Genomic DNA, 12,452 nt, shown 5'->3' on the forward strand with positions numbered 1-12,452 from the left:
TGTAGTTGCATCGAGTTGCTGAGGCGAGCCCACAACCTGGGATCCTCCTGAGTAGCCTGGAGTAACCAGAGTTATGGGCGCTGAGTTCAAGGCTGTTCCACCACTCTTGGCTGACTAGCTGTTTGTTACAGAGTCTTAGGCAGCTCAGGATGGCCTCAAACCTGTTATGGCTGGCCTTGAACTCCTGATCATCCTGTCCCTACCCACTGCACAGTTGGGTGACAGGCATACGCCACCACACCCTGGTTAACTTTGGATTTTGATTTTTTTGTGACAGGGTCTCACTCTATAGTCCTGGCAGGCCTGGATCCTCCTGCCTTTTGCTGGGATCCTTCTGCCTTGATTCCCAAGTTCTAGAATACAGGCTGTACCTCTAAGCCTGAAAACTTTGTCAGTGAGTCAACTCCAGGGACTCCCCTGATCACAGGCTGGCTGGAGACCTTAAGCACATCTGCACAACCCACAACATCTGGCTAGCCTGGACAACGAGAAGACAGACAGGGAGTGTCTGCAGGAACACAGAATGGGGGAGCCAAAGAAGCTGAACGCCAGAGGGGTGACTAAGTACAACCAAGCCAGTTCTCCAAGAGCCCTGAGGAAGTGCCACTCACTGTCATGGAGTCACTGACTTCATGGGGGCCTTATCGTCCCACTTCACAGCACACCCTAGGTGCTCACAGAACCCTGGGTGGCACCCATTTACTGAACCAACATCTCATCTCGACATTCTTGGGGTACTCACATGTACTTTAGCTCAGAACCTCAGACTATGGCTCTCAAAGGGCAACATAGCCCCAGGGAACATTTGGCACTGTGTAGAGACACTCCAATTGTCACAAAGGGTCAGAGGTGTGTACACAACTGACACCTAGTGAGTGGAGCCCAGGGTTCTGCTATGTATCCCACACACCAACTAACCATGCAGACTCCCTATGCCGAGGGCAACCCTTCCCCACGCCTCTGCCTGTGCACTTTAGGTGTGTGTGATGTGTGAAAGTGCTCATGTGGGTGGGCATGTATGTATATGCCTGGAGGTCAGAAGTCAACTTTGGGTGATTTCCTTGATCGCCTCCACCTTATTTTCTTAGGGTCACTCACTGAACCCAGAGCCCATCATTCCCCTAGGCTGGCTAGCTGATGAGCTCCAGGGATCTTCCTGTCCCTACCTGCTGCCCCTGCTGTGCTTACAGACACATCACCATGTTGGATGTCTACATGGGAACTGGGAATCTGAACTCAGGTCCTCATGTTTGCACAGCCAACACTTCCCCAACTTAGCCATTTCCCTATCCCACAAAATGGTGTCTTTATTCCCATCTCACCTCACTTCCACTCCCACCTGCTGACGAGAGGTGTGAAGTCCCTTCACATTCTAGGTCCTTGTTTTAGTGGCAGAGTCTTGCTATATAGCCCAGGCTAGCCTCAAACTCACAACACCTCTGCCTCCATCTCCCAAGTGTACCATGCCCACCTCTAGTCCTATGTCTCAGAGAAGCTTCTGCAGTGAAAGAGACTCCCAGCTTGGAGAAGCAGCACCCCACAGCGCCCAGGGACCTCAGATCAGGACACCCTGATCCACTTCTTGCTCCTGCTGGAGCTCCTCTATAAAACACACACACACACACACACACACACACACACACACACACACACACACACACAGTAGGCCAGAGTATGTGGCAAACGCTGCATATAAAATAAAACAAATCTAATCATTTGTTTTTAAATAAAATAAAGTTGAAAGTATAGCTCAGTGGTAGAGTGATTGTTTAGCATGCACAAGATCTTGGGTTCAATACTCAAGAAAAGGGGTGCAGGGATGGTTTAACATCAAAAGGACACTGTTATAAAAGACCTACTCGCCGGGCGTTGGTGGTGCATGCCTTTAATCCCAGCACTTGGGAGGCAGAGGCAGGTAGGTAGATCACTGAGAGTTCGGGGCCAGCCTGGTCTACAAAATGAGTTCCAGGACAGTCAGGACTGTTACACAGAGAAACTCTGTCCCTGAGAGGGGAGGACACCTACTCTCAAGATGAAAGACAATGCTTGCCACCAAAAAGCTATGTACAGAATAGTGCTGTGACAGTGATTCAGTCAACAAACCAATGCACACAAACATTATCCACTTTGCCAGCCAGTGCATGAGCATCATCACCAGGGCTCCCAGAGCAAACAAAGCGCCTGGCTCATCACAGAACAGCTCCAGAGCAGAGGGAAGACAGAAAAGGGCAAACAAAAAAGAGGTGAGCAAAAGAAGCCCGGAGCAGCCTGGCATGGTCATTGGTGCACTGACAGGACCAGGCAAAGCATAGCATCACCACTGTCTTTGAACAGTTGGGTTAAGGTTAGGGTTGATTAGAGTTACGGTTAGTGTTAGGGTTAGGATTAGGGTGGTTAGGGTTAAGGTTATGGTTAGGGGGGTTAGGGTTAAGGTTAGGGTTTAATTCATTAAAACCAACTTGTGGGCAATGACTCCATTGGTAAGGGACATGTCTCCCAAGTGTGAGAACCCTAGTTCAGTCCCCAGAACCCACGTGAAAAGCACCCACCCAGGGGCAACCAAGGCAGCCTCTACCCAGCATGGTTCAGAGCAGGCCCAGGTCTCAGGCTACAGCTCAAGGTGATAAATGACCAGACATGTTATAGGGCATTCATCGGCCTCCAAGCCTAGCTCAGGCTGGCCCATTACACAGGTCTTGATTTGGCCCCACCCAGGATAGATGTGTGCTCCAGAAAGCCACCCAGCAGGCCACTCACCTGCATGTTCTGCTCATACTGCAGCTGTAGGGACCCTGGGGCAGTGGTGGACACATCCAGGCCTGATCCTCCCTCCACTCGCTGAGAAATGAAGTTGTTCAGAGACCTCAGGGTGGACAGGACTGTGGTGTTCTCTCCCAGGTCTTCCATGGTCACGCTTTCCAGGGACAAAGCAAAGGTCAGAGTCAGTCTTCCCATATGCTGTCTGCTGGCACAGCTCACTCCCCTAGGATCCTTGCGGAGTCAAGCACCATGTTTGCAACATTAACCTGGAGCCAATACTGTCAACATTTCGGAGAGAAAATAAGCCATAAAAGCATGCCACATGATATGTCTATGGCATCAGCAGGCAGAGGCAAGAGGACCAGAAGTTCAAGGCCAGCCTCAGCTACATGAGTATGAGGCTAGCTAGCAACATAAGACCCTGTCTTAAAGAAAGAAAAAAAAAAATGAAAAAAAATAAGAAACTGGATTGGTGGCATAGCCCTTAATCCCAACACTTAGACAGAGTCAGGCAGGTCTCTGAGTTCAAGGCCAGCCTAGTCTACACAGTAAGTTCCAGGTCAGTCAGGGCTGCATAAAGAGATCCTACCCCCACCCTCACCCCCCCCAAAAATTGACACCCAAAGTTTTCCTGACCTCCATGGTGCACTCATATGTGTAAGTGTGCAAACACACAGAAAAAGAGAGAGAGAGATTGTACAACATCGTGCCACAAATCCTCAACCCCAAGCCACCAGACAGGCAGACAGACATTCAGCTCCTGGGAGGAGGTGCTCAGAGGTCCAGGGACACACCTCCCAAAGTCACACTCACCACAAATGTGGCTCTAGGAATCAGAAACAAGCACTGAACAGTCAAGGTGATGGTGGCCCCAGCAGTGTTGTTACCAACAACACTGCTAATGCTCCCATTGCCTCCGACTGGAGCTTATACAAAGAGGGGGTCCAGCAGGTTCCTGGCTCCTACACTTAACTAAGCCATGAACCCCCTTGGGTGATAACCCACCTTGGAAAGGAACCGAAAGGGCAATGCTGGATGGTGCCACTGCTGACACTCCCTGGGCACCTCCATCTGCTGGTACATTTGTTTACACCCCAGCTCACAGCACATCAGCCAAGCCAGGCTTCTTGCAGAGTGCTGTTTTGGTTTGCTTTTGTTGTTTTACTTTTGTTTTGAAGTTTCTAAAAAGATTAGTGTGAGAGAGAGTTCTCATTCTATATAACCCTTGTTGGCCTGAAACTCACTATGTAGAGCAGGCTGGCCTCAAACTCCTACAGTAAAGGCATGCACTATCATGCTGTGCTCCTCTTCTTTAAGACTTGGTCTTGCTATCTGGTCCAGGGTGGCCTGACGCTGCTACATGGGCAGCTAAAGCACCAGTTCAAACATCACCCTGTTGAGTAGAACCACAACTTTCCAGACACGGGATGGGGGGCAGGCAGGAGGAGGCAGACAAGATACCACTATTCTGGTTAGCCTGTGGGCTGAGAGTCAGGCGAACACTGCCCTTTCTCCCACTAAAGAAAGAGAAGCACGCCGGGCAGTGGTGGCACACGCCTTTAATCCCAGCACTCAGGAGGCAGAGGCAGGCGGATCTCTGTGAGTTCGAGGCTAGGCTGGACCGACAGCCTCCAAAATAATACAGAGAAACCCTGTCTCGTAAAACCAAAAAAAAAAAAAAAAAAAAAGAAGAAGAAGCACGGCCTGGTGCCTCAAGCCTCTCATCCCAGACAGTATGGAGGCATGAACACAAGTTCAAGACCCCGCTAGGCAACTTAGTGAGACCTGGTCTCAGAGGGCTAGGGATGCAGTGTTTTCCCAGTGTGCTTGAAGCCCTCATTATGGTACAAAAGGAAAAGAAAAGCAACCAGTGACCATCCCAATACCTGGCCATGCTGGTGTTTTTCAGGTTTAGGGATTTTGGGGGTGAAGAACAAGACAAGGAGCTGTAACTAGAACAGGTTTATTATGAGAGTATCTGTGGAGGGGCCTCCAATAAAGACCAGAGCTGGGCTGGGGAGGGCATTTCTCCTGACTAGGTTTCTATAGATGTCTTACTCTATAGATGTCTTACTCAAGTTCAAACCTCTAGCTTATGAATCAGCTGTGTGTGTCTTTGACTAAATAAACATGTACTAGACTTTAGGGGCAGGGGGAGTCTGTAATGTAAAGCATCTTGTAGCATACACACACACACACACACACACACACACACCCTGCTGTAAATAACGCTCAGTGGCCAAACCCTGAACTTACACTTTTTTCTAATTGCTAAAACTGTTCTCTCTCATCTAGATTTACTGTAACATTGAAAAGAAAAATGAACTCCTGCCTTATGCTCTATAAAAGAGTGGGAGTGTGGGTAGGCCACTGATTGGGAAGCTGTAGTGATGGACTGTTTCATGCTACAAGGGTGTCACTGTGTGAGGGCCTGTATCCCACCTGCCAGACCCACCACAAGAAGAGGTTCCTGATATCAGAAAGTAATGAGTTTAATCTTTGGGAGGCAAAACAGGCTAGTCTGTTAAACAGACAGGAACCAAAGATGAGGAGGGGCCCTGGGAACAGAACCAACCACAGCAGCCAACATCTCAGAGAACACTGTCCCCACGGGTCCACGTTTTGTTGTCAAAGTCCCGAGACTTTTTGAGGCATCACCAGAGCTTTCAGAAGTATGACAAGCAGGTGACACCAGGGACATGGTGGCGACACCTCAGCCCCTAAGAAAGCAAATCAGATGACATGCCCTCTTTGGAGTGGAAGAGAATGGAGGCTAGGAGAAGCAGCAGCTCCGTGCTGGAATAGTGGATTAGGGTACAAAGACCTGACCTCCAAGGTAGACAGACACTCCAGGGGAAGTGATGCCAAAGAGTAGAGTCACTGGCCAAAACACTGGGAGTCATGTCCCAGTCACCTGGAATGGTCACCACAATTTCCCATACTGAGTACTGGCCAGGTAGGGCAGCACTTACAAGGTTGATGGGATCCCGCTGTGGCCAGGTGGGACTATCCCTGCAGTAGGGCACGGAGCTGGGTAGTATTGATGAGCAAGGAAGGGGGGGAGCGCATAAAGACAGAACTGTAAGACGGGTGTGATGGGGCATGCCTTTAGTCCAGCATTAGTCTACACAGTGAGTTGCAGGACAGCCAAGGTCACATAGAGTGGCCCTGTCTCAAAAAACCAAATTAAAAAATAAAGACAGTGACTGGACATGGTGGTGCATGCCTTTAATTTCAGCAGAGGCAGGTGGATCTCTGTGACCTTGAGGCCAGCCCTGTCTACAGACCTAGTTCCAGGAAAGCCAGAACTACAGAGAAATCCTCTGAAAAAGTGAAAGCAAAGAAAGAGGGAGGAAGGGAGGGAGGGAAGGAGGGAAGGAGGGAAGGAGGGAAGGACGGAAGGACGGAGGGACGGAGGGACAGAGGGACAGAGGGAGGGAGGGAGGGAATAAATATAAAAGAATTAAATTAAAGAAAGAAAGGTTGAGGTCAGTGGACTGAGAACCAGTTAAGCATCTCCAAGGGCAGCCAGGTTGCAAAAGCAGCTGAGGTACTGATGGTAGGTTACAGGGAAATAAAGGGCAGTAAAATAGGTAATTCTTGCACTGTGCATATGAACATCTAAAAAAGGGAGAGCTTTCAGAGTGATGCTGTGGTGACTGCAGGGGAGAATGTGAGGGTGACTTTACAGGGAGAGGAAGAGTCCCAGGCAAGGAAGTGAGAAGGACCTGGGAGGAAATGCCCAGCCCCACCCCAGCAGGAAAGAGGACAAGGTGAGGCCTTGCACAAAAGGTGAGTTAGTAGCCAGAAGAAACTTATGTGACTGGGCTGGAGACAGGCAACAGCTGCCTGTGGGCTTTCTGAAGGAATAGCCAGTGACTAGAGAAAGGGAAAGTCTGAGGCTCTTTTCAGATCAGTAGTGGAGATGGCCAGGGAGGGAGAAGATGTACATGTTGATCCAGGCTGACACGGGCCATGATAACAGGACGGCTGCATTCCCATGGCCATGCTGGTCCAGGGCGCTCCTAAGAGACCTGATGAGGACAAAGGGCAGCATCCAACTGTCAGACTGAAGCCAGGAGCTAGGAAAAATGGAAAGCTGGAGCACACAAACAAGAGACAAGTGTGCCAAGGTTCTGGAATGGCAAGCAGGGACAGACGGCGACTAGTCAAGTGGAGAGAAGTAGATACTGTAAAGGCAGAGGACACTGCCGGATGCTGGTCAACCCCAGCCCAGTGCTCTTCTGAGTTTGGAATGGTGGGATCAGTGTGGAATGGCTGTAACTTTAATACTGTGAGGGTTGTGAGAATTACCTGGTGAGGGGCTGGAGAAATGGCTTATAGGATAAACCTTGCCACCAAGCCTGCTGACCTGACTTTGTGCCCCATGACTCACATGGAGGACAGATCTGAGTCCCACACCGTGACACTACGTTCACATGTGAGGGCTTTTAAGAATAGGGTATATGCTGGGTGGAGGTGGGGGCACAAATTTAATCCCAGCAATTGGGAGGCAGAGGCAGGTGAATCTCTGTGAGTTCGAGGTCAGACTGGTCTACAGAGCAAGTGTCAGGATAGGCTCCAAAGCTACAGAGAAACCCTGTCTCAAAAAATGAAGAAAAAAAAAAGAAAGACATTTAGCTTGAATTTCCCCTTTAACCAGTACCTTGGTGTACACCCCAATTATATGCACGGCAAAGCAAAAGCTGGCGAGCCACATGGGTGACAGACACAGTGGGAAGAAGCAGACCTCTGCTCTCCAAGATCAAATGAAAGCCACACTCTCTGTCCTCCTCGCTCTGGCCAACCGAGAACTCAGCAGCCCCTAACACACTAATATGAAGGGCTGCGGTTTCAGGAGCTACAACACTACAGAGCTATCTAAAGCTGTAACCCCTGGACAAGAATCCTGAACTTCCAGACAGCAGAACCTCCCAGGACACTAGCTGACAGGTACACTCCTTGGTGACACAGGTCTGTCATGACAGGTACTCAGGAGGCTGAGGCAAATTCAAGGGTTGGTCGAAAGTTCAAGGTCTGCTGAGGCTACAAAAGTTCAAGGCCATCTGGAAAACTTGGGAAGACTTATTACAAAACAAAGATTAAGAAGAGAGCCGAGAATGGGTTAGAGTGAATGCACTAAGCATGCACGAAGTACTGGGGGTTGAGATTCAGAGGAATGGGGACTACAGACAGCTCAGTCTGTAATGCACTTTAGGTCAAACCAGGCAAGTAGGGTTCCATCCTTCCATATGGTGAAAGGGGAAAATCAACTCCTGCAAGGTGTCCTCCTACACACACACACACACACACACACACACACACACACACACACACACACACACACACTAAATTTTTTAAAGGGCTGGAGACATAGCTCAGTGGCAGACCGCTTGCCTAACATACATTAAGTCCTATGTCCAATCCCCAGTACCACCAAAAACAAACGAATAAAGTGGGCTTGGGATATGATCCAGCGCTTACAGGGGCTTGCCGCCAAGGCTATCAAGTTGAGTTCGATCTCCCAGACCTCCAGGGTGCAAGGCGGTAAGACTACGACCCCTGAGCCCTTCAGTCCACAGGCCACGCCGCCCCCACCCCCGGTCCAGGCACGCCTCCCCACGCTCTGAAGCGGGACACCGGTGAGAGGCCAGCCACCCCCGCCCCGGGAGCGCGACACTGGAGACCCTGCAAAGGGGAGGCGCGCGACAGGAGCCGACTCGGGCTGTGTCCATGCCCGATCGCGGCGGACAGCTCTGCGCTCCGTCAGCGCGCGCAGCAACCCGACACGCAGACCCCGACACTCTGTCACTAACCTCAGCAGAGCAATCCAGCGCCGCAGCCGACGCTCGGATCTCCCTCCTCTCCGCCGGCGCCCACGTCTCGCGATACTTCCCCTCGGGTCTCGCGAGATCTGAGAAAGCGGCCCGTAAAGAAAAGAGTACGTGCGCAACAGGTTTGTCCAGAGGTTGATGCGTGAGGACAAACAGCTGTTCTACACCCCTCAGAGTCCTGCCAAGAGACCTGGAACCAAAATTGGGCCTGGGTGTCCCGCGGGCCCACAAGGAACACTTTCACCGCAACTGAGTGCTCCGTAATATGTGGAATAGCACGACATGCGGAGGGAACTAATTTTCAAACAGTTGAATTTTCCCTGAATCTTGCTACTCTGTATACACGGGCAACGTTTTGGGGTTTTGGTTGGTTAGCTTGTTGCTGTGACTAATGGATAAAAACCTCTTGGGATATGTTTAAAAAAAAACAAAAGTTTCTACCAACCAAAAGGCTTAAGACTCATCATCAGCATCTGAGGCACATAGCTGTGATTTCTCTGCCTTACTGAAAACACCTACTTAATGTTTCTACCAATGTTTTTTTTTTATGTTTTAGTATTTAGTATGGGTGTTTTGTGTGCATGCATAGTGCCCTCGGACACCAGGTGAGGATGACAGATCCCCTGAAATTGGAGTGACAGATGTTTGTGACCTTTCATGTGGTTGCTTGGAATTGAACCTGAGGACTCTGGAAGAGCAGCCAGTGCCCTTAACCCATGAGCCATTTCTCCAGCCCCACCACCAATGTGTTGTTGTTGTTTTGTTTCTTCCAGACAACGTTTCTCTGTTGCTTTGGAGCCTGTCCTGGACTGGTCACTGAACTGACTCTGTAGATCAGACTGGCCTCAAACTCACAGAGATCTGCCTGCCTCTGCCTTCCAAGTGCTAGGATTAAAGTCATGAGCCCGGCTACCACCAATGTATTTTTTTAAGATTTATTTATTATTATGTATGCAACATTTTGCCTCCATGTATTCTTGCATGCCAGAAGAAGGCATCAAATCTCATTATAGATGGTTATGAGCCACCATGTGGTTGCTGAGAATTGAACTCAGGACCTCTGGAAGAGCAGTTGGTGTTCTTAACCTCTGAGCCATTTCCCCAACCCCCACCAATGTATTTTTAAAGTTCCTTGATTCATAACTTTCTTTGTTCTGTTACTATAAAAACTTCCTCACTGCTTCCACATCAAAACATGGAATTTGGGGTAACCTAAGTCTGTTTCCAGTCCATGATCATTCACATTTAGTTCAAGAATAAACTATCTCTCACCTCCAACACCCAAGAAATAGAATCTTACCCTGTACCCAGGCTAGCCTAGAACTCACTGGGTAGCCCACGTTGGCCTTGAACTCACAGAAATCCACTCACAAACTCCTGAGTGCTGGTGAAACTGGCCTGCCTCTGGACTCTCCCTTTGGTTACCAGATCCCTGAAACAAAGGACCCCAAGATATTAGACTCCTCCTAAGGGTATCCTCTCAGGAGAAGAAAAGGCTGTGCCACAGGTGCAACCACAGGAAGAACTTATCTCCACAAAAATGATTTATGGTGTGTCAGCTGAAGGCAAGGAAAGACTTAGAGCTGAGACAATGATGGAACTCACCACACCCAGGTCAGACTTTCCCAGCACTTCTTATTTTAATTCCACGGGTCTCGTTAAATTGCCCACCCTGGCCTAGAACTCTTGGTCATCCTGCCTTGGACTCCCAAATCACTTGTGTTACATGTGTGTGATAACAGTGTTGGCTTAAATTACTATAGTCTTGTACTTTTTCCTGTGCCCACTGGAAATCCAAACTGAGCTTCCCCAGGGGTCTACATGTCAGAAGAGCTCTGTGGTTCTTCCTTGAGCAGCAAGATGAAGGGAGGGCAAGGAAGGTCAACCCTAACTGATGGCAACATATCACCCACCCTTGACGACGGAACCTTCTAGATTACAGTGTAAACAGTGCATCTCTGATACCAGTGCAGCATATCCTTTTCGGTTTTTGTTTTTCAGGATGGGTGCTGGTATTAACACATGCACCACTACCCCAGGCTTAACTCTGTGTGTGTGTGTGTGTGTGTGATGTATGTAGGGAAAAGGGTCCAGCCAAAGAAATACACAGTGAGCAGAGTCAAAGAAACACATTTTGGCCCTGCAACTAGAACCAAAGAAATGTACACTGACTCTGAAACTAGTGCCAAAGAAACACACTTTGTCCCTGGAGTCAGAGCTAGTGAAAGAAATACACCCTGGCCCTAAAACTAGAGCCAAAAGACTAAAAAGGATCAGTGAAACAAACACACTTTGGCCCTAATACCAGAGCAGGAAACTAGCCAATCCCTGAGCAAGAGATTAAAATCTGACCAATCCCCACCCTGGAAGCCCTATATAAACCCTGTGTCTGTCCAACTTGTGGCTGTTCCTGCTACTCAGCTGCCCTCTGCCACTCTGCTGGATTCTTCCCTCCCAATAAACCCCTTCAATGAGCTTTGGGTGAAGACCTTCTTTTGTGGTGGAGCAGAGACGACCAACCGTGGGCAGAGGGAGCAGGGCTGTAACACTTTTGATTGCCGGGGAAACCTTCCCTGGCAGAGCGGAGTCTCCACTCTCCCAGGAGCAGAGCTGAACTGTAGCAACTTCGCCCAGAGCAAAACTGCTACACTGGGCAAACAACCCCAGCTGGAAGACCCTCTCCTGCTGGAGCAGAGCTGATATACTGGGGAAGCCTTTCCCTGAGGCAGGGATGTCAAGCTGCTATGCTTACTGTGGCCTGTGATAGTCCTTGGCTCCCGAGGTCCAGATTACCTTTCCATCTAAGCTGTGTAACACTTAGTATTGTGTGACTCCCGAGTACCAGATACCTGTCCCATCCAATCTGTCCAAAATGCTTACAATGTATGTTTTTTGTTTTTTTTTTAATTTTCGATACAAGAGTTTCTCTATCTCTGACTCCCAAGTGCTGAGACTAAAGGTGTGTGCCACCGCTATCACCCAGCTAACAGAAGGAAAGTCTTCAGAAAGCAACTGTATCTTCAACTGAACTGTCTGCAGCACTGATTGAGCTTCTGTTTGCAGGCAGTTTGGGAGGTGGCAGGTCTGGAGCCTAATTAAGACTTACCTCTGACTGTTTAGACACTCTAAATAGCCATTCCCTGCCCACCTCTGTGTCTCACCTAACATCCTGTGAATAACAGATAAAACCTTTAGGATGCATTAACTTGACAACCTTTAATATCCACCAACTAAAAGGCCAGATGTCATCAGATACCATCTGAGGCACAAAGCCAATATTTCTCTAAGCTATAAAGTCTACTTAATGTGGCCGGGCGTTGGTGGCGCACACCTTTAATCCCAGCACTCGGGAGGCAGAGGCAGGCGGATCTCTGTGAGTTCGAGGCCAGCCTGGTCTACAAGAGCTAGTTCCAGGACAGCCTCCAAAGCCACAGAGAAACCCTGTCTCGAAAAAACCAAAAAAAAAAAAAAAAAAAAAGTCTACTTAATGTTTCCAGTGTGTTTGAAAGGTACCTTGACTGCTAGGTGGTAGCAATGCAGTGCCTTTAATCCCAGTACTTGGGAGGCAGAGGCAGACAGATCTCTGTGAGTTCAAGGCCAACCTGGTCTGTAGAGGGATTTTCAGGACAGTCAGGGTTATACACCTGACTAGGGAGAAAAAAAAAGAAGGAAAGTTTTACTACAGAAACTTAAACTACTATGATGCCGAAGCATGGGATTTGTGTGTTTCTGAGCCACCGTCATTCAGATTGGGCTACAATATAAACTATCTCTTATCCCCTTTGAGGTAAAAGTCATGTTTTGCATCAACACTTTCTGGTTTAGAAGACCTCCTCCATCACCCTCTACAGATCCACT

At 49.0% G+C, this 12,452-nt stretch overlaps 1 protein-coding gene across 1 annotated transcript in view; it reads right to left on the reverse strand.

Annotated features, from left to right (window-relative positions):
* Nucleotides 1-8,650, reverse strand: part of Mad1l1 (mitotic arrest deficient 1 like 1) — a 304,565-nt gene extending 295,915 nt beyond the window's left edge. Inside the window, exons 1-2 of the mRNA XM_040751261.1 lie at nucleotides 8,577-8,650; nucleotides 2,758-2,914 (exon numbers count right to left, since the gene is read on the reverse strand). Of these exons, the coding sequence (XP_040607195.1) occupies nucleotides 2,758-2,907 (150 nt within the window). The 5' untranslated portion in view covers nucleotides 2,908-2,914; nucleotides 8,577-8,650. The remainder of the gene's footprint in view (nucleotides 1-2,757; nucleotides 2,915-8,576) is intronic.
* Between the last annotated feature and the right edge of the window lie 3,802 nt (nucleotides 8,651-12,452).

The sequence above is a fragment of the Mesocricetus auratus genome, unplaced genomic scaffold (assembly GCF_017639785.1).
Source record: "Mesocricetus auratus isolate SY011 unplaced genomic scaffold, BCM_Maur_2.0 Super-Scaffold_100008, whole genome shotgun sequence".
Taxonomy (NCBI): Eukaryota; Metazoa; Chordata; class Mammalia; order Rodentia; family Cricetidae; genus Mesocricetus; species Mesocricetus auratus.